Genomic DNA, 27558 nt, shown 5'->3' with positions numbered 1-27558 from the left:
TTTGAAGGTGACAGCAAATCATATAGAAAGGTTTCATTTTAGTACCATGGCTACTAAACAGTAATGTGTCCCCAAAGAACAGGATCAAAACTAGTAAGCACTGAATTTTCCAGCATTTAAAGCAGGGATAGACTGACTTGTAAGGTCTTGAATTGCCTCTCATTAGAGAGATTCAGTTGTATGTTGGGCATACACAAGCGGGATTCAGATGCAATATGGGTAGTTGAATCAGATGACAGAGTCCTTTCCAACAGTGAGATTATGTGGCTTTTGGACACTCTTAACAGTGTTTTTTAAATACCTCTTTATATTTGTTTTGTATATGTTTTGGTAAGCAAAGGTTACATAATGTGACAAACATGGTATAAATGAATACACTAATTCTTTAAATTGGACTCTTATGTACAAGTCACCAATAGACATAGTAGGCAGTATATACATAAGGCATTGTCCTTTCTTTAATGGAGGTATCATCGAAATGACATACACCTAATTAAATAAAGGTAAATGTAGTAAAAGACATATAAATAAGAGCTATAAGAATTAAACGGAGGTAATTGTTTATCAAGAGTATCAAGGGTGGAAGGCGGGGAGAGTATCAGGTGAAAGTTTCATAGAGAAAATAGATCTTCAAGGGCAAGTGAAATTTCAGTAGACCAAGAAGAGCAACAAAGTGAAGTTTCCCAGATATGCTGGGAGCAGTGTGTCTGAGAATAAAAAAGTCCAGAATGGTAAGTTGGTATTGAAGATGACTTGACTATCATGGCGAAGATTTTCTGTTTAACGAAAGGGAGCAGTTGAAATTTTTTTGCGTGAGGAAGAGGTATGATCAGTGTTCCTGTGTTACTCTTCAGGAACATTGATTTACTTGATTTACATTTGTTAAATTGTTGAAGGTGGGAAAATTGAATGGAAAACTATTCAAATGAGAACTATTGAGACCTCTGATAATAATATCAGTTCAGTTCAGTCCCTCAGTCGTGTCTGACTCTTTGCGACCCCATGAACTGCAGCATGCCAGGCCTCCCTGTCCATCACTAACTCCCTAAGTCCACACAAACCCATGTCCATCAAGTCGGTGATGCCATCTAGCCATCTCATCCTCTGTCGTTCCTTTCTCCTCCTGCCCTCAATCTTTCCCAGCATCAGGGTCTTTTCCAATGAGTCAGCTCTTCGCATGAGGTGGCCAAAGTATTGGAGTTTCAGCTTCAACATCAGTCCTTCCAATGAACACCCAGGACTGATCTCCTTTAGGATGGACTGGTTGGATCTCCTTGCAGTCCAAGGGACTCTCAAGAGTCTTCTCCAACACCGTTTATTGAGTGCTTCCTGTACCAGGTACATTACCTTATTTCAGTGAAGCCTCACGGCAACAGGGGCTTCTCTGGTAGCTCAGCTGGTTAAGAATCTGCCTGCAGTGCAGGAGACCCCAGTTTGATTCTTGGGTCAGAAAGATCCACTGGAGAAGGGGTAGGCTACCCACTCCAGTATTCTTGGGCTTCCCTGGTGGCTCAGACAGTAAAGAATCTGCCTGCAATGCAGGACACCTGGGTTTGATCCCCAGGTTGGGAAGATCCCCTGGAGAAGGGAAAGGCTACCCACTCCAGTATTCTTGCCTGGAGAATTCCATGAACTGTATAGTCCATGGGGTCGCAAAGAGTCAGACACGACTGAGTGACTTTCAGTTCAGTTCACAGCAACAATGTATTGTAGGTGCTTTCCAAATGAGCACCTGTATTTCCTGTTGGCCTATGAAAATTCCATACAGCATAATATATTATTTGATTTCTCCAGGTACCACTCTCTTACATACACTTATGCATACATCCACACTCTTGAAGTCAGTAGACACCTTGTTGAATACTGTTATCTCTTAATTTAGCATTTTAGAATATGCTGTTACAATTAGCAATCAAAACAAATTTTTATTTAAGGTGTAAAAGAATCATGTTTAGAATTATGGTACAAATGAAAAAGTATAAGATGTGGTGTCTGACCCCTAAGGCCGTTGAATTAACAATACAAGATACAAATACATGAAAAGTTAAATGGCAGTAAAAGATGAATTGCCAACAAACTTAAGTTGTTGAACATTCTGTTCATTAAGGTTCCTCTGTATTTTGTGGTACTTAAATAAATGGCATTCATTTATTTGCATGCTAGCTTCCCAAGAAGGTAGCAAATTCTTTTAATCAGAGTTTAGCCTTCCTATTTTATCCCAAGCAAGTAGCACAGTGCCTAATTTATAGTAGGCTCAGTAAATGTTTGTTGAATTAAATTGATTGCAAGTAGTGTGTATTTTTCAAATGCCATATTGCATATTTTTAAAAACCATCACCTACTTTTGTTAGCCAAACAACTCTTAAGAATAGGTTTGAAAAAAATGTTTTTTACTTTGAAATGTAGATGTATTTTTTACATCATTCATATTGTTGTATTAAACCTTCATGCTTGATCCAGTTTGTGTGGAAAGTTAAATGTACCTATGTAGCAGCCATGTTCAGCTTCCAGTCTCTTAAGCTACTACTTTGTTTTCATGGCCAGAAGTATAGAAACACCTATTTTCCCTGGTCTCAAATATAGGGGCGGGGGCAGTTGTAGACTTAAGAGGTCATCTCCTCCAGTTGTAGAGTTTTCAGTGAGGAAACTAAGGTCTTCTAAGCTTCTTACTTCCTCATTGTGGGCAGTAGCAGAGGTAACTTAGCACTAAGGGTTTCTGTCTGGTGGTCTTTCCACTGCTTAATACTACTTCCCATCATAAAGTGGAAAAGTTAAAGGAAGGGGTTTCTAACTTCTCAGGGATCATGGTACCCTTTGAGAATCTGATGAAAAGTGACCTGGGCTCTTTACCTAGAAAATATATACACACAAAAGAATTTGTAAGCTTTTTGAAAGTCTCTTCACTGATTGTCAAGTAGAATATATAATATGTAGAAACAAAATAGCTTCAAAACAGCTTTTTTGGTACAAGAAAAATATAGTAAAAAATAATAATTTTAATATAACAAAAATCTGTTGTATATTTAACAACCAACAGCCTTCACATCATGATGACAGAAAGGAGAGTAAAATGATACTGGATAAATTATTCTTGCTAAAAAGGAAAACGTGAAGCTAGACAGGCCTGGATGTGTTGACAAGTTAGATTTGTCACCCTGCTTTACCTGAACTGTATGTGGTAAATAGAAGCTGTGTGCAGTTATTTGTCACCTGCCTGGTTATTTACACACACATCATGGTGAGAATTTCAGTTCAGTTCAATTCAGTCGCTCAGTCATGTCCGACTCTTTGCAACCCCATGAACTGCAGCACGCCAGGCCTCTCTGTCCATCACCAACTCCCGGAGTCTACCCAAACCCATGTCCATCGAGTCAGTGATGCCATCCAACCATCTCATCCTCTGTCGTCCCCTTCTCCTCCTGCCCCCAGTCCTACCCAGCATTAGGGTCTTTTCCAGTGAGTCAACTCTTCGCATGAGGTGGCCAAAGTATTGGAGTTTCAGCCTCAACATCAGTCCTTCCAATGAACACCCAGGATTGATCTCCTTTAGGATGGATTGATTGGATCTCCTTGCAGTCCAAGGGACTCTCAAGAGTCTTCTCCACCACCACAGTTCAAAAGCATCAATTCTGCGGGGCTCAGCTTTCTTCACCATCCAACTCTCACATCCATACATGACCACTGGAAAAACCATAGCCTTGACTAGATGGACTTTTGTTGGCAAAGTACTGTCTCTGCTTTTAAATATGCTATCTAGGTTGGCCATAACCTTCCTTCCAAGGAGTAAGCATCTTTTAATTTCATGGCTGCAATCACCATCAGCAGTGATTTTGGAGCCCCCAGAAATAAAGTCTGACACTGTTTCCACTGTTTCCTCATCTATTTCCCATGAAGTGATGGGACCAGATGCCATGATCTTAGTTTTCTGAACGTTGAGCTTTAAGCCAACTTTTTCACTCTCCTCTTTCACTTTCATCAAGAGACTCTTTAGTTCTTCTTCACTTTCTGCCATAAGGGTGGTGTCATCTGCATATCTGAGGTTATTGATATTTCTCCTGGCAATCTTGATTCCAGCTTGTGTTTCTTCCAGCCCAGCGTTTCTCATGATGTACTTTGCATATAAGTTAAATAAGCAGGGTGACAATATACAGCCTTGTCGTACTCCTTTTCCTATTTGGAACCAGTCTGTTCCATGTCCAGTTCTAACTGTTGTTTCCTGACCTGCATACAGGTTTCTCAAGAGACAGGTCAAATGATCTGGTATTCCCATCTCTTTCAGGATTTTCCACAGTTTATTGTGATCCACACAGTCAAAGGCATTGGCATAGTCAGTAAAGCAGAAATAGATGTTTTTCTGGAACTCTCTTGCTTTTTCGATGATCCACCGGATGTTGGCAATTTGATCTCTGGTTTCTCTGCCTTTTCTAAAACCAGCTTGAACATCTGGAAGGTCACGGTTCACATATTGCTGAAGCCTGGCTTGGAGAATTTTGAGCATTACTTTACTAGCATGTGAGATGAGCGCAATTGTGCGGTAGTTGGAGCATTCTTTGGCATTGCCTTTCTTTGGGATTGGGATGAAAACTGACCTTTTCCAGTCCTGTGGCCACTGCTGAGTTTTCCAGATTTGCTGATATCGAGTGCAGCACTTTCACAGCCTCATCTTTCAGGATTTGAAATAGCTCAACTGGAATTCCATCACCTCCACTAGCTTTGTTCGTAGTGATGCTTTCTAAGGCCCACTTGACTTCACATTCCAGGATGTCTGTCTCTAGGTGAGTGATCACACCATCATGATTATCTGGGTCGTGAAGATCTTTTTTGTACAGTTCTTCTGTGTATTCTTGCCACCTCTTCTTAATATCTTCTGCTTCTGTTAGGTCCATACCATTTCTGTCCTTTATCGAGCCTATCTTTGCATGAAATGTTCCTTTGGTATCTCTAATTTTCTTGAAGAGATCTCTAGTCTTTCCCAATGTGTTGTTTTCCTCTCTTTCTTTCCATTGATTGCTGAGGAAGGCTTTCTTATTTCTCCTTGCTATTCTTTGGAACTCGGCATTCAGATGGGAATATCTTTCCTTTTCTCCTTTGCCTTTTGCTTCTCTTCTCTTCCCAGCTATCTGTAAGGCCTCCTCAGACAGCCATTTTGCTTTTTTGCATTTCTTTTCCATGGGGATTTTCTTGATCCGTGTCTCCTGTACAATGTCATGAACCTCTGTCCATAGTTCATCAGGCACTCTGTCTATCAGATCTGGTCCCTTAAATCTATTTGTCACTTCTACTGTATACTCATAAGGGATTTGATCTAGGTCATATGTGAATGGACTAGTGATTTTCCCTACTTTCTTCAATTTAAGTCTGAATTTGGCAATAAGCAGTTCATGATCTGAGCCACAGTCCGCTCCTGATCTTGTTTTTGCTGACTGTATAGAGCTTCTCCATCTTTGGCTGCAAAGAATATAATCAATTTGATTTCGGTGTTGACCATCTGGTGATGTCCACGTGTAGAGTCTTCTCTTGTGTTGTTGGAAGAGAGTGTTTGCTATGACCAGTGTGTTCTCTTGGCAAAACTCTATTAGCGTTTGCCCTGCTTCATTCTGTACTCCAAGGCCAAATTTGCCTGTTATGCCAGGTGTTTCTTGACTTCCTACTTTTGCATTCCAATCCCCTATAATGAAAATGACATCTTTTTTGGGTGTTAGTTCTAGAAGGTCTTGTAGGTCTTCATAGAACTGTTCAACTTCAGCTTCTTCAGCGTTCCTGGTCGGGGCGTAGACTTGGATTACTGTGATATTGAATGGTTTGCCTTGGAAACGAACAGAGATCATTCTATCGTTTTTGAGATTGCATCCAGGTACTGCCTTTCAGACTCTTTTGTTGACCATGATGGCTACTCCGTTTCTTCTAAGGGATTCTTGCCCACAGTAGTAGATATAATCGTCATCTGAGTTAAATTAACCCATTCCAGTCCATCTTAGTTCGCTCATTCCTAGAATGTCTACATTGACTCTTGTCATCTCCTGTTTGACCACTTCCAGTTTGCCTTGATTCATGGACCTAACATCCCAGGTTCCTAGGCAATATTGCTCTTTATAGCATCGGACTTTGCTTCTATCACCAGTCACATCCACCTCTGGGTATCGTTTTTGCTTTGGCTCCATCCCATTATTCTTTCTGGAGTTATTTCTCCACTGATCTCCAGTAGCATATTGGGCACTTACTGACCTGGGGAGTTCATCTTTCAGTGTCCTATCTTTTTGCTTTTTCATACTGATCATGGGGTTCTCAAGGCAAGAATACTGAAGTGGTTTGCCATGCCCTTCTCCAGTGGACCACACATTCTGTCAGACCTCTCCACCATGACCCATCCATCTTGGGTGGCCCCATACGGCATGGCTTAGTTTCATTGAGATAGACAAGGCTGTGGTCCGTTTCATCAGATTAGCTAGTTTTCTGTAATTTTAGTTTCAGTGTGTCTGCCCTCTGATGTCGTCTCACAACACCTACCATCTTACTTGGGTTTCTCTTACCTTGGATGTGGGGTATTTCTTCACGGCTGCTCCAGCAAAGTGCAGCCGTTGCTCCTTACCTTGGACAAGGGGTATCTACTCACGATGGCCCCTCCTGACCTTGAATGTGCAGTAACTCCTCTCGGCCCTCCTGTGCCCACGCAGCCACTGCTCCTTGGGCCTGGGGTAACTCCTCTCGCTGCCGCCCCCGGCCCGGCCTAGCCCCTCTTGGCCGCTGCCCCTGGCCCCCGGCCCGGCCTAGGTGAGAATTTATTGCTGTCCAACTCTGTGACACATGATATGATATTATTGCATGATATTACTGCATGATGTCTTTAAAAACATAAAAACTATCACTGAAGAAGTAATCAAGGTGTATACTATTACCGGACTATAAAGCTACCAGTTTTTATCAACTGAATTATATATGATTATCTGAATTCATAGCCAAGATCTCAACAATTAGTTTTAAACATCTCCTAGAAGTGGACAAATCAGAAGAGGAAACAACAAAGAAATGGTTAGAGAGCAGAAGGAAAACTTCTATAATGTGGTATCCCTAAAGCCAGGGGAAGAGAGGCTGCTTTAAAAGGGGAGAGGTGATCCACTTTGTCATGTTGGGACGTCAGTTAAAGTGAGGGCTAAGAGATAACCTTTGCATTTCACAACATGGAGGTCTTTGACGTCAGCAAAAATGGCTATAGTATAATAATGAGGGTGGAAGCCAGATTAGAACAGGAAGTGAGAAGCTGGAGATAGCAGATACTCACAATTGTTTTGGCAAGTTTAGCTATGAAAGGGAGGAGAAAGAATAGTAACTAAAAGGTGGATGTCAGTCCTAAGGATAGATTTTTATGTTGCTGTTGCTTTTTAATGAAGAGTTGTGAGGGGCATATTCTGATGAGAGGGAGCCAGTAGAGCAGGAGAGGGTGAAAACACAGGCAAGAAAAGGGATAACAGAGGAATGAGGTTTTTTTTTTAAGACAACAGAAATGGATGATATCCAAAAGTTATGTGAGGGATTGTCTTTAGATAGGAAAGGATTTGTCAGTTGCAGGAAGGTGTAGAGAGAAGTTCAGGAGGAAATTCATGTCTGAAGACCATTTTCCGTTTGGTGAAGAATGCAAGGTTATCTGCTGAGAATAAAAACGAAGGAGGAGGCTTACAAAAAGTGGAAGAGATTTAAAATAGTCTCTGTGCAATGTGGAAAAGCAAGATAAACAGGAACATGGTAAGATTGCCTTGTAATGCTAAGGGACCTGTTGAAATTGTGCATCTCTCACTTCTATCCCCAGAATCTGGGAGACAAAATTAGGGTTAGATTTTTCTCTGTAGCTGGTGATGTTCCATGAAGTTGGAATGAAGGTGAAGAATAGGTGTTTGACATCCTCTCTTCTGATCACTGATGCCGACCAAGGGTGAGGAGAAAGGAACTAGATAGAGCACTGCCTTCCTTCCCTGTTTCACCACCACTACTGAAGTTAACACCTCTCCAACTGCTGGGGAGCTGGTGCAATTGTCATTCCAATCCCTCCATCAGTAAACATAGCACTGGTCTCAAGTTACTGCTGCTGTTAGTGGATAACTAATGCATTATCAGTGTTTGCTTGAAGTAGAAGATGGTGTGTATGACTTACTTCCAAGTCTGTCACTTGAACAATTTCACATTTTTTCAGTATAAAAGCTTCTATTATGTAAAATTTACTATGTATCAGAAATTATATAGGCATTGGAGCTGCAAAAGTAACTAATAGTGACGTGACGTGTGACCTGTGTTCATAGAGGATACAGATAGAAGCAGATGGAGTTGAATGTGACACAGGGAAATAAATACAAGCTGTTTGGGCATCCCTGTGAAGGTCATATTACTCAAAGATGACTTTCAGAGGAAGTTTGATTAAAGCTTGATTCTAAAGGATTAGTAGGAATTAACTGAGCAAAAGACAGTGGGAAGGAATGGGGTCAGCATAATGGGGCTGGAAGTTGAGGTGCCGAGTAAGATTTTTTTTTTTTCCAGCAGTGCAGACAATTGTTTTGATATCTGAAGCCCAACAAGCTAGTAGAGGTCATACTGATCCACACTTAATCCACCTTAAAACTTTTCTTCCATCTAGTTTGTTGAGTTATAGAATACAAAGGTCGGGAGCTTTGCATTTAGCATTAACAATGAAATACTTGACCCCAAGTAGCTTTTGCTTTTTAAGTCTCCCATGAAGATACTGTTAGTCATTACTGCCCCTCTTCTACATCAAATTTTAGTTAGCATCAAGAATAGAGCCACAGAGACTTGATTTAGGAAAATCTATGTTATTGAGGTATAATTTAAATGCAAGAAATTGCAGATATTTAAAGAGTGCAACTGGATAAGGTTTGACATGTATACAATCATGAAACCATCACCACAATCAAGATAATGAATTTGGTGGATTCCATCACCCTCAAGTGCCCCTTCGTAGTCCCTCTCTTCCATAATCCCCCAGTAAGCAACTACTATTCTGCTTTTTATTAGTATATATTAGTTTCCGTATTTTGTACCTTTATGCTAGTACCATGCTTTCTTGATTACTGCAGTTTTTAATAATTTTTGAAATCAGATATTAGCTCTCCAGTTTGTTCTTTCTTTTCAAAGCTGTTTTGGCTGTTCTAGATTGTTTGTTTTTCCACATGAAATTTAGGGTCAGTTTGTCAATTTCTTTTTTTAAAAGCCTGCTAGGATTTTAATTGGTATTGCGTTGCATCTGTGGAAAATTGACATCTTTAGTCCAGAGAAATGTCCTTCTTTTCCTAGTTTGCTGAACTTTTACCAGTAAAGGATGTTGGATTTTGTCAGATGCTTTTTGAGATGATTATATGGTTTTTCTTTTTCTCAGTTTGTTAAAATAGTGAGTTATGTGGACTGTCTTCAAATTTTCAACCAACGTTGTATTCTTGGGATAAATACTATACTTAGTCATGGCCTCTTGTACTTTTCATACATTATTTGATTGAATTTGGTTAAATTGTTTAGAGTTTGTGTTAGTGAGGGACATTATCCTGTGGTATTCCTGACTTGTAACGTCTTTGTCTCAGAATCAGAGTATGTTGGCCTCAAAGAACATTTCGGCCCTTGCTATTATTTTGGAAGAGTGTGCAGAATTATTATTATTATTGTTCATTTTTTCTTAAGTGTTTGGTAAAACTTACCAGTGTAGCCATCTGTGACCTGGGAGTTTCTTTGTGGGAAGATGGGCTGTAAAATCTGATATTAGCCCTTTCTGTTTTTTCCCCCTAATCATTCTAGCTAGAGATCTATCAATTGTATTGATCTCAAAGAAATAGCTTTTGATTTCTATTATTTTTCTGTTTTCCATCTCATTGATTTCTGCTTACTTTGAATTTAATTTTTTTTAATAGACTTTATTTTTTAGAGCATTTTCAGGTTTGCAGCAGGGTACAGAGATTTCCATATGTCTTTTTCCCATGTATTTTCTTATGGTAGAAGGACAAAGATGGTTAATTTGAGACCTTTCTGCTTTCCCAATCAATATAGGTATTTAGTACTATAAATTCCTCAAAGGCCCACAGAAGAAGATGCTTTCTTTCCTGTCAGTCACACTAAGCCTTTCCAGTATTGTCATTTTTGTCTGCTAAAATAAGAATTGTAAGGGCAGTGTATGCAGGGATAAGGGAGAGTTTAAGCTCACAACTGTTCCTTTTCATATGCCTTTTGCACATTTATACCAAGTTGAGAAGGACAGTTTTGATTCAGGAAAACAACTTTTTGACAAAGCTGTCTTACTGACTACTTACTGCAGTTATTTTTTACTTTGTTCCACTGAAAAGGCCTATCTAGTTAATCCTCTCCAGTTAATATTAACATGAATAATGGAAAGAAAGTGAAAGGAAAACTAGTTTTATGTAAATCATTTTAAGCAATACTTCTTTGCCTCAAAGCCTCACATTTCTGCAGTTATGAATAAAGATTAAGCTGGTACTCCAGGTTGGCCTTACTTTTAAATTTGTTTCTGAATATAAAGTATATTATAATAAGTCATATCTATTTATTTCAGCCATTATTCTGAACCTGCATTAACCTAATTTTGGATAATCTTTTAGAACTAGTGTGAATCAACCCACAGCAATAATACTTAACCTTCATTAAACATACTACCTTGTCAGGTACTGTATTAGATACTTTGCATGGATTATTTCATTTGATGATATACTAAAATCCAGTGAGGTGTATTTTTATTCCCATTTTACAGATGGGAGTAAAAAATGGGAAGAAAACAAAGATTTAGAAAGTAGTCTAAGGTCCTACAGCTCAGTAGTAGAATTGGAGCTCTAACCCAGTCTCCAGTGATATCAAGTATGTTATACACCTTCTATTAATGTGTTAATTTATTTTATAAAGAGCCCTGTTGTTCAGTCGCTCATTTGTGTCGGACTTCGTGATCCCATGGACTGCGTCATGCCAGGCTTTCCTGTACTTCACCATTTCCCGGAGTTTGTTCAAACTCATGTCCCTTGAGTCAGCGATGCCATCCAACCATCTCATCCTCTGTCATTCCCTATTCCTGCCTTCAATCTTTTCTAGCATCAGGGTCTTTTTCAGCGAGTCGGCTCTTCACATCAGGTGGCCAACATATTGGAGCTTCAGCTTCGGCATCAGTCCTTCCAGTGAATATTCAGGGTTGATTTCTTTTAAGATTGACTGGTAGGATCTCCTTGCAGTCCAGGGGACTCTAAAGAGTCTTCTCCAGCACCACAGTTTGAAGCCATCAGTTCTTCAGCACTCTGCCTTTATTATCCAGCTCTCACATCCCTACATGACTACTGGAAAAACTATACAGAACTTTGTAGGCAAAGTAATGTCTCTGCTTTTAAATACACTGTCTAGGTTTGTCATTTTCTTCCAAGGAGCAAGTGTCTTTTAATTTTGTGGTTGCAGTCACCGACCACAGTGATTTTGGAGCCCAAGAAAATAAAGTCTGTCACTGCCATTGTTTCCTCACCTTAATCTTTAGTTCCTCTTCGCTTTCTGCCATAAGGGTGGTGTCATCTGCATATCTAAAGTTATTGATATTTCTCCCAATCTTGATTCCAGCTTGTGCTTCACCCAGCCCAGCATTTTGCATGATGTACTCTGCATGTAAGTTAAATAAACAGGGTAACAATATACAGCCTTGATATACTCCTTTCCCAGTTTGGAACCAGTTCGTTCGTTGTTCCATGTCTGGTTCTAACTGTTGCTTCTTTACCTGCGTATAGGTTTCACAGGAGGCAGGTAAGGTGGTCTGGTATTCCCATCTCTCGAAGAATTTTCCACAGTTTCTTGTGATCTACACAGTCAAAGGCTTTAGTGTAGTCAGTGAAGCAGTTCAGTTCAGTCACTCAGTTGTGTCAGACTCTTTGCATCCCCATAAACCGCAGCATGGCAGGCTTCCTTATCCATCACCAACTCCCGGAGTTTACTCAAACTCATATCCATCGTGTTGGTGATGCCATCCAACCATCTCATCTTCTGTTGTCCCCTTCTCCTCCCGCCTTCAATCTTTCCCGGCATTAGGGTCTTTTCCAGTGAGTCAGTTCTTTGCATCAGGTGGCCAAAGTATTGGAGTTTCAGCTTCAGCATCAGTCCTTCCAACGATATTCAGGACTAATTTCCTTTAGGATGGACTGGTTGGATCTCCTTGCAGTCCAAGGGACTCTCAAGAGTCTTCTCCAACACCACAGTTCAAAAGTATCAATTCTTCAGTGCTCAGCTTTCTTTATAGTCCATCTCTCACATCCATACGTGACTGCTGGAAAAACCATAGCTTTGACTAGATGGACCTTTGTTGGCAAAGTAATGTCTCTGCCTTTTAATATGCTGTCTAGGTTGGTCATCACTTTCCTTCCAAGGAGTAAGCATCTTTTAATTTCATGCATTCAGTCAGCACCTGCAGTGATTTTGGAGCCCCCAAAAATAAAGTCTGACACTGTTTCCCCATCTAATTGCCATGAAGTGATGGGACTGGATGCCATGATCTTAGTTTCTGAATGTTGAATTTTAAGTCAACTTTTTTACTCTCTTCTTTCACTTTCATCAAGAGGCTCTTTAGTTCTTCGGTTTCTGCGATAAGGGTGGTGTCATCTGCATATCTGCGGTTATTGATGTTTCTCCTGGCAGTCTTGATTCCAGCTTGTGCTTCAGCCAGCCCAGCATTTCTCATGATGTAAATAAGCAGGGTGACAGTATACAGCCTTGACATACTCCTTTCCAATTTGGAACCAGTCTGTTGTTCCATGTCCAGTTCTAACTGTTGCTTCATGACCTGCATACAGATTTCTCAAGAGGCAAGTCAGGTGGTCTGGTATTCCCATCTTTTTCAGAATTTTCCACAGTTTATTGTGATCCACACAGTCAAAGGCTTTGGCATAGTCAATAAAGCAGAAATAGATGTTTTTCTGGAACTCTCTTGCTTTTTCGGTGATCTAGCGCATGTTGGCAATTTGATCTCTGGTTCCTCTGCCTTTTCTGAATCCAGCTTGAACATCTGGAAGTTCATGGTTCACGTACTGTTGAAGCCTGTCTTAGAGAATTTTGAGCATTATTTTACTAGCGTGTGAGACGAGTGCATTTGTGCAGTAGTTTGAGCATTCTTTGGCATTGCCTTTCTTTGGAATTGGAATGAAAACTGACCTTTCCCAGTCCTGTGGCCACTGCTGACTTTTCCAAATTTGCTGGCATATCGAGTGCAGCACTTGCACAGCATCACCTTTCAGGATTTGAAATAGCTCAACTGGAATTCCGTCACCTCCACTAGCTTTGTACGTAGTGATGCTTCCTAAGGCTCACTTGACTTCGCACTCCAGGATGTCTGGCTGTAAGTGATCACACCCTCGTGATTATCTGGGTCGTGAAGATCTTTTTTGTATAGTTCTTCTGTGTATTGTTGCCACCTCTTCTTAATATCTTCTGCTTCTGTTAGGTCCATATTGTGCCCATCTTTGCATGAAATGTTCCTTTGGTATCTCTAATTTTCTTGAAGAGATCTCTAGGCTTTCCCATTCTATTGTTTTCTTCTGTTTCTTTGCATTGTTCACTTAAGTCTTTCTTATCTCTCCTTACTATTCTTTGGCATTCTGCATTCAGATGGGTGTATCTTTCCCTTTCTCCTCTGCCTTTCGCTTCTTTTCTCAACTATTTGTTAGGTCTCCTCAGACAACCATTTTGCCTGCTTTATTGTAAATATCATTTACTGACTTGAATAAACAATCCATTAGAAGTTACTGCTGTGAATTACTCATGTCCTCTTAACAGAAAAAGGTTGTTTTATCATTGAGTAATTAAAAAGGAGGAAAATTATTTTTGATGAAATTCTTGACATAGAGACAGTATATTTAAAATATACATGTGGCCTGGAACTCAGAAACACTGTGTGTAATTTAGTTTCCTGACTTAATGCTCTGAGGCCTCCACTGATAGTTGTGACAGGCAGGTGGTTTTACCTCTTGGAATGCTTTTTATTTTTTAAAGTACCAGCCCTTGAGAAATAAGATGATAACTCACTCTAATACTTTCTGGAGGATGTAAAACCCTGGAGGTAAACTTTTTCCTTAAGGGAAAAAAATACCTCTATATATTTAATGATTTCAAATTGTTTGAATTTAATGACTTATTGTTTGTAAAATAGATGCTTTATCTATATAATGACCCTTAACCTTAAAAATGAAAAAACTGAGTAATGGATTTGACTCAGTATTTAAATAAATACTTATTTACATAGGTAGCTTTATAATAATAGCTAATCATATTATGTTAATTTTACCTATACCACCTTATTTTCAGTGCTTTGCTTGGATCAGTTACTTTAATTCTCACAACTCCATTAAATATATGTTTAATCATGTGATTATTAGATTACTATCTGCCTTCCACACTGGGTGGTAAGTAAGCTCTGTGGAATCAGAAACCATTTCTGATTTTGTTTACCATTCTTCACTCCATGCACAGCTCTGACCATATAATAGGGCTTAAATGTTGAGTGAATGAATGAATGAAATGAATTAATAGCTCATACTGATTACCTTGTGATAGTGATGTCTGCCTCCATCAAAGTAGTGATGCTTTCTCTGAAGTATTAAAATACATGTCATATGATCTGTGTAAAATCTTAAGTATTTAAACTCAACATTTTTTCTTTGCTGGTCACATCTTGGTGATTAAAATTCATTAGAAATAGAGCACAGTAATATATTTCATTACATTTAGCATTTCTTTTTTATTGTTTTCAGCTTGACTCATGGTTTGAATTGCTGTCATACTGTGTGCTAACCATTGAGCAGAATTTAATTTCAAGTTCTTGAAATTGCTTGTTTCACTCTGCAGGAAATGTAATTCTTTGATGAAACCCTTGTAGCTTTAAGAAAGTTAAGATAGCAGGTGCCTCATTTCCCTTCTTCAGTCTACCATCCTTACGAATACTGTTCTCATTTGGCTTCTAAGGGAGAAGATGTCAACCGGACACTAGAAGGTGGAAGAAAGCCTCTTCATTATGCAGCAGATTGTGGGCAGCTTGAAATCCTGGAATTTCTGCTGCTGAAAGGAGCAGATATTAATGTATGTAAAGAACATTGCCATTCTAGAAAAAAATTCCTGTTGTATGCTTTTGGGTAGTTTTCAGTAGATCTGTAAAATAGTTACTGGTGGAAATCTCATGTGAAGTAAGAATACAGTCTGAAATTTTGCCAAATTTCTGTAGCTTAGAAATACATGGTTGTGATTTTTTTTTTTTTAAATAAGCAGAACAAGTTTATTTTTTTAAACTGATAAAACTGGGGGGTGTGGGGCACAGGATAGATGGTTCATGCTTCCTTTTCATGTTCTAAAGCAGTTTGAGAGTTAGCACTATCTGTAGGTGGCAAATGGCTGTCACCCAATGGAGGATAGGCCCTGTCGTCATACGAAAAATCTAAAAGGGGACTTGTGGACAACAGTCAGGCAGCGGTTATCTCTTGATTCTTGCCTTTTGTAGCTTCTGCATTTCAGAGTTTCAGAAAAATGTTTAAGTAACCATAACAGCAAGTGAGATGAACTTTTCACATCTCAGGGGCTGCCATGTCACCTGGCCCAGTTGTGGGCATCTATTACCTCTTCATACTGGCATGCCTACAGCAGTGGGGAGTTGAGGCTCAGAGAGGTTCAGTAACTAGTCGCACAGTTAAGTGCCAGAGTCCAGATTTGAGCTGGGGTCAAAGTCCTGCTCCCTCTGTTTCACTGTGCTGACTTCTAAGGAGAAACTGTTTGTGGGCCTAGGCCTCTGTCAGCTCTATAAGAGGCTAAAAATGGGAGAACATTGATTTTCAATTATTTACAAGCATTCCCTAATGATCTAGAGAGAAGGAAGAAATGAAAAATGGATAAAGTGATCTATATCTCATTCTTTCATAGGCTCCAGATAAACATCATATCACACCTCTTCTGTCTGCCGTCTATGAAGGTCATGTTTCCTGCGTGAAATTGCTTCTGTCAAAGGTGAGGTCAATTGCTGGTTTTTATTGCTTTTTCTATTGTTTTGTAACTGTTCAAGCTAAAGTGAAAGTGAAGTCGCTCAGTCGTGTCCGACTCAGCGACCTCATGGACTGTAGCCTACCAGGCTCCTCTGTCCATGGGATTTTCCAGGCAAGAGTACTGGAGTGGGGTGCCATTTTGTAATTGGTTATTAATTTACTTAAATTTTGTGTGGCATCAGGAACAGAAAAGTTAGAGGTAACAGCCAAAATTGAAGTCTAGAGCAATGTTGCTTGAAAGAGCTGATCCACACGTTGTTACCAGTTCTTGGTGGGTAAAGAGGCTGAGCTAGAAAATAAGTCAACACAGTCTCCTTCACCAAGAGTATCTTGCAATTTTTTTAAAAAGTTAGCTGAACTAGACATTGTACTTAATACCGAAAATGTTGTCCTGTGCTAGTAACAGTTTGCAGACTGGTGCCAGATTCACATACCACATTTTGAATAACCTTGCCTTTGAAATTTGTAAACTTCTTTGTCTGTAGTGATCTTTCTGAGCAAGATTATTGAGGCAGATTGCTGTAAGGGCTCTCCAAGTCATTTGGTTTCTTCATGTGATTGCGATCTTGGTATATTTGGAGTTTTCCAGTGTTTTGTCTTTGATTACAAGCTCTCAAATGAAGGTCAGAGTCCAGCCTTAGAAATTAACCAGTCAGTTGCAACCATTCTAGCTGTATTAGATGGAAACTGCAAATGTTGGAAGACAAGAAATCATCGTAAAATAAGGCACTCACATTAATCCCAAGATTATCTTTTCATGGCCATATTCTGGAAAATGTTCATAATGTTTAATTTGGAATTTTCAAATAAGTCCTGCTAAAAGAAGCAAGAAAGAATTAGAAATAAAATGAGTAAATATATATGAAGCATTTTGCACAGTACCTGACACATAATAATAGTCAATAAATAGTAGCTTTTTTTATATTTAAGACTGAAGAGGATTTTATGCTTCATAGATTCAGTTTCAGTAGGATTTGGAGAACATTGGGAAAGAAAGTAGTACTTTTGTCCCAACACTTTATTGACAACTTTTCAAAGGTACTATCTGAAAGCAGTTAACTAAAGTCCTTTAAAATTAGGGGGTTTTACCCATACCTTCAGCACATATACCGGATTTCTTGAAATGTGTGGTGGTGGTGGTGGTGGTTTTTCCAAGTTTTGGGGAGTTGGGAGGTTTGGGGTAATTTTTAGATATTATCTACCATACTGATATAAAAAGCCCAAATAAAGGAACACATTATTCTTGGCCACTGTAATGGATCCATCATCTGTGGTAGGATGTGGTCATGAAGATTTCCAGCCACTGTATCTTTCTCCTGTCTTCCCGTCCCCCACACCCATGTAAAGATTAATAAGAACCTTTGAGAACTACTGGATAATTTCAGCCTTGGGGGAATATTTCTGTATTATGTTAAAAACTGGTTGTCATAGGCTACAAATAGTAATTTACAATTCATGAAAGTTTTATTTAATTGTAATATTTTATTGGTTAGGACTCTCTATTGAAAGTAACTAAACCCAGCTTAGACAAGCTCAAGCAGTAAAAGAGATCATGTTGACTCACATAGTTCTAGGTCGTGGCACAGTTTGTCCGTGGGTTTAAGCCAGTGACCAGCATCTGATTTCTTTGTGTGTATCTCTCAGCTCTCTTCCTCAGGGTTGGCTTAATTCCTCCACCTCAATATATCTTCTGCATGTAGAGCAAAAGAAACAGCAATACTGTATTATATTTGAGAGTTGCTTAGAGCTTAAAAGTTCTCAGAGGAAAGAAAATTTTAAACTATGTGAGATTTTTATTTAAACTTATTGGGTTAATCCATCATTTCACAATACATACAGCATTTTGTTGTATACCTTAAATTATCATTAGTATAATACTGTCAGTTATATCTCAATTACAAATGAATAAGTCAGAATAAAAACAAGAAATTAATGACTCCTTCTCCTTCTTTCTCCCTCTTTCCATGACCTTTTCTACCTAGCCAAGGGTTTTTGTTCTCTGAAAATAAGAACCTCCATGGGATCCTTTTTTACTTTAGGGCTCTGGTCATTTACCAAATGAGATACCCCTAAGCCAGCTCCTTCTTTGTAGCCAGGTCTCAAACTGTAGATCAGAACTGTATTTCTTTCTGATAAACCTTTCTTTCCCCCTAGGACAAACAAAACAAAATAATTATTCTTAAGGTAGCAAGAGCACAAGCCATTGTTCCATATTTCTTATTCCCAAAACATTATGCTGTAGGTCATTAAGACCTTAAATCTTCTACATTAAATAAGTTCCTGAAAAGCTGGCTTGATTTGAATGTATGATAAGCCGTTATATGTTATCCCAAAAGGGTCTTTATAGATATATACTATATTGCTGAATTATTGGTTGTAAGTTGAGTTTCCTGACTTTAAAGTCGTTTTTAAATTTTATTTGTGCCTGTAATATTGTCCTTTCATTATATCTGAGCCTTAATTTTTATAGCTAAATAAGTGACATTCAGTGGTGGCTGTATTGTAACCATATAGAGCTGTTATTTTAGATGAAAGATTTTCATCTTTTTGAAAGCAACATATTACCTTTTTAAAGCAATGTAATACAATGTAGTGTTGTTTTTTTTCCAAAGTTAATTACATTGATTTTATTTTTGCGTAAGCTTCTTAATGTATACCCAGTAGTTCTGTTAACAAAATTTTTGAAGGAGGAAATTGTGCTCTTTCAAAAATCCTTAATTAACTAAAATAAGGCTATTCCAGTGCATTTATTTAAAGTCCAGTCGGAGTTTATATTATGTAATCTGATTTGTTCTGCTTTTTATCAAAGTTAGAATCCTTATCCATTACTATGAGATCATTTGAAAGTATGTAGTTTAGAAGTTTTCCAGATTTATTGACAACTCGAATACACAACTGATTCTTGAACAACAAAGGTTTGTATTGAACCAGCACACTTACATGCAGATTTTTTTCAGTAGTAAATGCTGAACAGACTGCACGATGCATGATTGGTTGAATCCACAAATGGGGAGGAACCACAGATATGAAGAGCCAACTATAAATTACAAATGGATTTTCAGCTGCACAGAGGGTCAACTATATTATTCCACTGGTACATCATTAGCATAAGGGAAAAGCCAAAATAATATTTTAAAACTCAATATGATCACAAGTAATGGTAAAAACAAAAATTACAAAAACAAGAGTTGCTAGAATGTATAAAATCAAATTATGTGATTTGATTTTATATTTAAATCAAGCTATGCCATTTACTGGACAATTTTTATCTTAATGCAGTGGAAGATGAAGTTATGACACAAGTAGGAATTTAAGATGTTTAATTCTTTATTATCCATAGAGCAAAAAACAAAGCTAACATCTATGGAAAGTATAATCTTTGTTTATGAAAAGGTGATCATAAAGGAAGTTAAACAAAAGTCTGACTCCACACATGTTCTTTCTCCTCCTTGAGAGTGCCTTTCAGACTTATCTTCATGGACAATTATGAGAAATGATTGTATTTCTGCAGGTAAAAACTATCTGGCCTGGTTTTTTATTGTTACACTCATGATTAAAAAAAATATAGAGATCAACACTTGTGAGCCTTCCACTTTAAGACTGAAGTCTGAGCATATGCCAGGGTATCCCACTTTTTAACCCTCTGATGATAGACAAGAGGTTTTTTAAAATAAACGAATCAACATCTGCTTTAGACCATAAGACAGGATTCATGAGACAATAAATTATCCTTGAGAAACAGAAAGCAAGTGAGATGAAATTGAAGAAGAAAGCATTCCCAAACATAAGCAAGAGAGGACTGTGGTAAAAGTTAGGAGTTGGCTCGAAGCCTAGAAGTGGTCAGCACCCTTGAGCAACAAACAAGTGAAGAAATAAATTAAACCCAAAGGAGAAGACTGAGATGTAAAAAGGAATAAGCAAGAAATTACTATGTGAATAAAAACAAATATTGAAATATAAAATGAATATGAATGTTTAAAAATATAAGCTAAAACTATAGAACTACTAAATAATAATAAGATTCAAGGAAAATGAACAACACTCCTGGTACTCACTAAATCCAGAGTACATGAGAAACAGTGGTAAAACTGGTGAAAGGAGACATATGAAACAGATTAAAAATTCAGGCTCCAGAAGCATCCTGGCGAATAGAGGAGTCTTAGGGAGTAAGAAGCCCGAGTGAGGGTACGAAACAGAAGTGGCAGCTGCCCCGCAGTCACTACAAAGACGGAACCTATTTTTTTTTTGCCTGAAAAAATCTTAACAGGAAACTTTTGGAATAAAGGATATTTAAAAGATGTATAAAAATATTACTGACTTCCTGACTAAAATCTCAAATGCCTGAATAATAGTAATGTTGCAGGCACACATTATTTAGAAGAGAGTTAATCACAAAATGGTACTATTGAACTATGTTATAGCTGATGGATATTCGTAAGTCTAAAATTTATTAATTTTTCACAGTTACATATAATTTGGCAGCATCTAATTTCTGTGTGGTTAAAGAAACAGTTCTCTGTGAGAAGTAAATTGTTTGCGTGCGGCATTAATACACTTATCAGGCTAGACATTTCCTCTAATATTAGTATAGTATTTAATATATATCAGATTTCTATATTTATACTTACTAAAATTCTTTATAATTTATGTAATTCTTTTGATAAAAAAAGATTTTAAGAAGTCTCCTTGTTTTCTTAATTCTAAGGAAAACTGTTTCAAATAATCCACTCTAGGTTATTGTGGGGAAAGGGGAAATACTTAACATCAAAGTAAACATTTAAGTTTGCTCTCATTTAGAATTCAGACAGATAAGCATTCATTACTCTAGTGTGTGTTTATACTCTGTCCCTTATGTGCTATATACTGCTATTAAAAATGACCACTCAACCTCCTATTAAATAAGAATTCTTTTAAACAAATAAAGAGAAAAGGCATCCTAGCATGAGAGAATCACAAATCTTATAAAATTTAATGAGTTTTTAAAACATAGTTTTATTCTTATAGAATCAAACTGACAATATACTTGTTGTTATAAATCATTTGTTGGCAGACACATTTAGCATACTAAGCTATATCTGAGAGAGAAAAGTCCAAAATAAACTTGGCTTTTTTGTTTTCCATTATTTCTCTGCTTTACACTGTGTCACAGAATTTACCTCCTTAAGATGTCTCCTATAACCTTTCAAGAGAAACATGTAACCACTGATGTTTGTGCAATTCTGATGCACAGCTGTTTCAGACCACTCTATGTTCACTGTGCGGATAAATGAGTGAAAAACAGATTTACTCAATGGCCTTCCTTTTATAAAAAGGAAGTCAAAATGATTGACATCTTATGTACAACTGCTGTAGAGAATAAAAAGTACTAAAATTGCTAATATTAGAAAACCATCTCACCTGATAACGTGGAAGATTTTGCTCAATGTGTTTTCTGTGCTGTCCTTGAAAAAACTCAAGCAGCCAGTTGATAATAAAATTTGAGTATCCCTCTCAGATACCAGCATTGTCAAAAGAGGTGTCTGGTACAGATTTTGCTGCTTGAATTGAGAATCAAGATACAAGGGCTTAGAAGTCTACCCCTTTTCAGCTTAAACAAGTAGATGTATGGTAGGTAGAAACATTTTTTTACTCAAATTACTCACTATTCCACTCCTGGTAAAATCTAAACAGTTCCGCATTTTCTCAAAGCACACATACTATGATTATTGCTTTAACTCCCAAAGTTCTTTTCCATGTAACATGGGCAAGTTTAGTTTCAAAAAAAATTTAGGACTGGTGACCTGCGAGGAACTGAGCAATACCTTTTCTGAATTGCCTTGTTTTAAGAAACCGCATGAGGAAGGAACTAGCAGGCTTGATATAGCTAGAAAAGTACCCCCCAGATACTGTTGAAACCAGTTGTTATGCTGTTTTGATATGTCTTACAAATCTCATCCACAAGTATGTTCTTTGTAAGCTTTTTTTTTTTTTAACCTATTTAGCTCTTTCAGACTGGAGTGCTAGATAGTTTCTGTTAGTGACATAAAATGTGTGCTGTGATGTCACACACCTCCAAGTTTGGCTCTCAGTTCTCCTTAAAAACTTTGTGGCTTTAAATAAATTCCTCATTGTCTCAGCCTGAGTGTTCTCTTAAGACACGGGGCTAGTACTTCCCACATAGAGTTGATGAGAAGGTAAATGAATTCGTTTCTAGTTAAAATAGTACTTATACCTAAGAAATGTCATTTAAGTGCTTTATATATATTGGTTCATGTAATCATCACAGTAATCCCATGAAGTGGGTACGATTTTTAATCCCGCATTTTACAAGTGGGGAAACTGAGGCACCAAGCATTGGGAAGCTTTCCCAGGATCATACAGTTCATCAGAAGAATGAGGATTCAAGCCCCACCACTTTGGCACCAGAGCTGTAACGTAAGAACAAATCAAAGACTATTATATATGCAGCTGAAGATGAACTGTAGTCCCTGTCTCCAAATGGGAAGTACAATGAAACACAGAATGTGTCTCATTGCTCCTGGGGTGGAGAAGGGGCTTCATTTGTTAGGTTTTGTTACGTAAATAGGTTGGGAAGCCTACTTTTCTCTTTAAGAGTTAATCGAGGTTATAAGAATCAGTTTTTTATTTTTTTCAAACTAAAAGGTTAAAATAGCAACACAGCCCACCACATAAATTAGAAGTCCTCACAAGTATTGTCATTCATACATGCCATTTCCTGTTGCTTGTTTAGCACATTGTTTAGAGAGGCAGATGAGGTGCATGGCCCTGAAGTTAGCAAAGCCTGGTCCTATGACTTGGCCCGGGTTCGATTCCTGGGTTGGGAAGATCCCCTGCATAAGGAAATGGCAACCCACTCCAGTATTCTTGCCTGGAGAATCCTATGGACAGGGGAGCCTGACAGGCTACAGTCCACGGGATTGTCTGAGTCGAACATGACGTAGCGACTAAACCACCACCTGTGACTTCACAGCCAATAAAGCAGAGTTACCAGATAATTAAAGACTGTGACAGATACTCTAAGAGAAGTGGAGTTCGACTATAACAAAACTCCTGCTACAGAGATTTAAACAAGAATGTGGCTTCCCCTTTTTGTGGCTGAATAATATTCCACTGTTCAATTCTTATTTTTAAGAGAGATTAACAGAATTTTTGATGTAGGACTTTTCTGCAGAGATCATGTAAGCCTTACCGTTTTATTTACAGATTTTAAGGCAGATAAAACCTCTGCAGAGAGGTTAAGGAACCTGCCTAAAGTTACACAGCTACTTTGGGGTAGAATTGGGATTCATCAGCTTCAGTATGTCCTTGATCCACACCACCTGCTTGATTTTTTTTTTTTTAAGTGTAGCTGTACAATGCTGTATAAGTTACAAGTGTACAGAATATTTTTTTAAAATTGAAGTGTAGTTGATTTACAGTATTGTGTTTCAGGTGTACAGAAAAATGATGTGGTTATACATATATATGTGTATATCTGTTCTTTTTAAATTCTTTTCCATTATAGGTTATTATAAGATACCGACTATAGTTCCCTGTGCTATACAATAAACCCTTGTTTATGTATGGTAGTGTGCATCTGTTAATCCCATACTCCCAGTTTATCCCTCCCCTACCCTTCCACTTTGGTAACCACAAGTTTGTTTTCTATGTCTGTGAGTCTGTTTTTGTTTTATATATAAGTTCATTTGTACTGTTTTTCAGATTCCACATGTAAGTGATACCATATAATGTTTGTCTTTGACTTGCTTTATTTAGGATAATCTCTAGGTCCATCCAGTGATTCACAATTTTTTAAAGGTTATATTCCATTTATAGTTATTATAAAATATTGGCTATAACCCTGTGTTGTACAGTATATCCTTTCCATTTGTGACAACATGAAGGGACCTTGAAGGCATTATGCTGAATGAAATAAGTCAGACAGAAAATACCAGATGATCTTACTTACATGTGGAATCTAAAACAAAGCTCACAAATACAGAGAAGAGATGATGTTGATGGTTCCCAGAGGTGGGAGGGTTCAAAAGGTACAAGCTTACAATTATTAGATAAGTCCTGGGAATGTAACATAAAACATGGTAACTATAGTTAACAATACTGTATTATACATCTGAAAGTTGTTAAGAGAGTAAATCTTACAAGTTCTCATCCTAAGAAAAAAAGACTTTGTGTAGTGATAGATGTTGACTAGTCTTATTGTGGTAATCATTTTGCAGTATATCCATATATCAAATCATCATATTGTACACCTAGCGTCATGTTCTATGTCAGTTATATCTCAAAAAGAAAAGGTGGACTGAAGGTATGACAGTCCAAGGCTGAGTGACTGGCTCCCCTTGTCCTTAGCATCTCACACTCTCTTCTCCCCCGTCTCCCCTAGTCCTTACTGTCTCAAGACAACTAAGGATTCTCTCGTCCCTGGGGCTTTATGGAGCAAGAAAGCTGTCCACAGGAGAGGCCAGCTCTGTGCCAGAGGGCCACTTACAGCTTTAAGGGATTCTGGGGATTCAGTTTTGTAGCCTCTGTAGGGGAGGAAAGCACAGAAAAAAAGGGGTTGTACTAGACTTTAGATAAGCCAAGCTACAGTGTCTGCCTTGAAGTGTGGTCAGCAATATGCCCTTGCATACAGGAGGAGAGAAGCCAAGCCAACTCACTGTCTGGAAAGTTCCAGAAGGGCTTCACAGAGAGTAACAGTTGAATAAGAGTTAGTCGAGTAGTTAAAGGGAGAGGACGAAGAATTGCTTTGTTCCTTTACATTTTAAGAGTCCTGTGGGACATTTAATACCAGATATATTCATTCAGGCATTCATTTTGTATTTGATTCTGACCCAGTTTCTTTCCAAAAGTGAGTTGAATATATCAAACCATGGTTGCTAAGTTTTTATTTAGTGGTTATATAGTGGTTATAGTCTGTAATCAGTGGTTATATTCTAAGGTTGTAAAACAGTGTCTAACAACATACAAAGAAACATCCACCAAAGTGTTGTGTGTATATTTGTATCTAAATGCTAATTTTTAAATTAATTTGATAAATTTTTTAATTGAAACACAGCTGCTTAGTATTCTAACAGTTGATCAGCATAATTATTATCATCTTCACCACAAAAGCCTTTTGTCAGTATAATATCAGATAACCTCAGTACAAGTTTAAGAATTTCATTCTTAAAATGTTATTAATCCAGTTTTTTTGGCCTGTTTGTCCAGATTAAGAACTGGTGGTATAAAGCAGAATTAGGCTCTCTGAAGTAAGTAGTAGATAAAGATACACTCTTGTTGATTCATGCCAGCATACCTTATCTTTTGGCTACATTGTAAACTATTCTATTCAAGGGCAGAGATAGCATGACTTTAATTTTTTTAAAACATTTCCCATAGTCTATGACTTGCTGTCAAATAATACCATTTGCAGCAACATGGACATACCTAGAGAATGTCATACTGAGTGAACTTTTTAAGTCAGGCAGAGGAGGTGAAATAGCATATGATATCCATTGTATGTGGAATCTGAAATTAAATGATATAAATGAACGTACATACAAAACAGACTCACAGACTTTGAGGACGATCTTATGGTTGCCAGGGCCGGGGCGGTGAGGGGGAGGGTGGGGAGAGGGTAGGTTTGGGATGACGTGTACACACTGCTATAATTAAAATGGATAACCAACAAGGACCTACTGTATAGCACAGGGAACTCTGCTTAATGTTACCCAGCAGCCTGGATGGGAGGCTAGCTTGAGTGAGAATGGATACATGTATATGTATGGCTGAGTCCCTTCCCTGTTCACCTGAACTATCACAACATTGTTTGTTAATCGGCTACACCCCAATACAAAATACAAAGTTTAAAAAATAATGCGTGATTATCTAAAGCTATAACTTTTAAAAATCAAGAAATTTCTTGTGAGGCCTTAAAGGTTTTTTTTTACTCCCTAGAATGACAAATGATCTCTCTTTCTGCTGAGGCCACTTAACTTGGCCATAGCAGCCTTTTTGTCCTCCAGGAAACTTGATCAGGACCTGAATCATGCTGTAAATGTAAGCAGATGATCCTAGCCTTGATCTAGTCTGCTATTATATATAGTAATAGTCTATATCAATTAATTTTAAAAGCATTTAATTTTTATAGTATCATTTTATTGCCTGTTAGACACTGTGCAAGGCTTTGTGAACTTAGAGACTGTTAAGCTGAGTACTGCTGTCAACATATTTGGTAAAATGTAAAACAAGGGCATTAAAGTGTTGTGATTGCTGTGGTGGGAGTTTATATGTCACACAGCAGGGATCTAAAGGAAGGAGAGGTCACATGTCCTGGGAGTCAGAGGCCTAGTGTGATATAAATAAGAACGTCGTTACTAGAGATACCAAAGGAACATTTCATGCAAAGATAGGTTCGATAAAGGACAGAAATGGTATGGCCCTAACAGAAGCAGAAGATATTAAGAAGAGGTGGCAAGAATACATAGAAGAACTGTACAAAAAAGATCTTCACAACCCAGATAATCACGATGGTGTGATCACTCACCTAGAGACAGACATCCTGGAATGTGAAGTCAAGTGGGCCTTAGAAAGCATCACTACGAACAAAGCTAGTGGAGGTGATGGAATTCCAGTTGTGCTATTTCAAATCCTGAAAGATGATGCTGTGAAAGTGCTGCACTCAATATGCCAGCAAATCTGGAAAACTCAGCAGTGGCCACAGGACTGGAAAAGGTCAGTTTTCATTCCAATCCCAAAGAAAGGCAATGCCAAAGAATGCTCCAACTACAGCACAATTGCGTTCATCTCACATGCTAGTAAACTAATGCTCAAAATTCTCCAAGCCAGGCTTCAGCAGTACATGAACCGTGACCTTCCAGATGTTCAAGCTGGTTTTAGAAAAGGCAGAGAAACCAGAGATCAAATTGCCAACATCCGGTGGATCATCGAAAAAGCAAGAGAGTTCCAGAAAAACATCTATTTCTGCTTTATTGACTCTGCCAAAGCCTTTGACTGTGTGGATCACAATAAACTGTGGAAAATCCTGAAAGAGATGGGAATACCAGACCATCTGACCTGTCTCTTGAGAAACCTGTATGCAGATCAGGAAGCAACAGTTAGAACTGGACGTGGAACAACAGACTGGTTCCAAATAGGAAAAGGAGTACATCAAGGCTGTATATTGTCACTCTGCTTATTCAACTTCTATGCAGAGTACATCATGAGAAACGCTGGGCTGGAAGAAACACAAGCTGGAATCAAGATTGCCAGGAGAAATATCAATAACCTCAGAGATGCAGATGACACCACCCTTATGGCAGAAAATGAAGAACTAAAGAGCCTCTTGATGAAAGTGAGAGAGGAGAGTGAAAAAGTTGGCTTAAAGCTCAGCGTTCAGAAAACTAAGATCATGGCATCTGGTCCCATCACTTCTTGGGAAATAGATGTGGAAACAGTGTCAGACTTTATTTTTTTGGGCTCCAAAATCACTGCTGATGGTGATTGCAGCCATGAAATTAAAAGACACTTACTCCTTGGA

At 38.2% G+C, this 27558-nt stretch overlaps 1 protein-coding gene across 1 annotated transcript in view; it reads left to right on the top strand.

Annotated features, from left to right (window-relative positions):
- The window catches only part of MTPN (myotrophin), a 75282-nt gene that overhangs the window by 33128 nt on the left and 14596 nt on the right, over window positions 1-27558 (top strand). The window contains exons 2-3 of the mRNA XM_081533014.1: window positions 14980-15093; window positions 15925-16008. Coding sequence (XP_081389140.1) covers window positions 14980-15093; window positions 15925-16008 — 198 coding nt within the window. The remainder of the gene's footprint in view (window positions 1-14979; window positions 15094-15924; window positions 16009-27558) is intronic.

Source organism: Giraffa tippelskirchi, chromosome 10, assembly GCF_054371585.1.
Source record: "Giraffa tippelskirchi isolate mGirTip1 chromosome 10, T2T-mGirTip1v1.2.pri, whole genome shotgun sequence".
NCBI classification, from domain to species: domain Eukaryota; kingdom Metazoa; phylum Chordata; class Mammalia; order Artiodactyla; family Giraffidae; genus Giraffa; species Giraffa tippelskirchi.
This window is presented reverse-complemented; position numbering and strand designations above follow the sequence as displayed.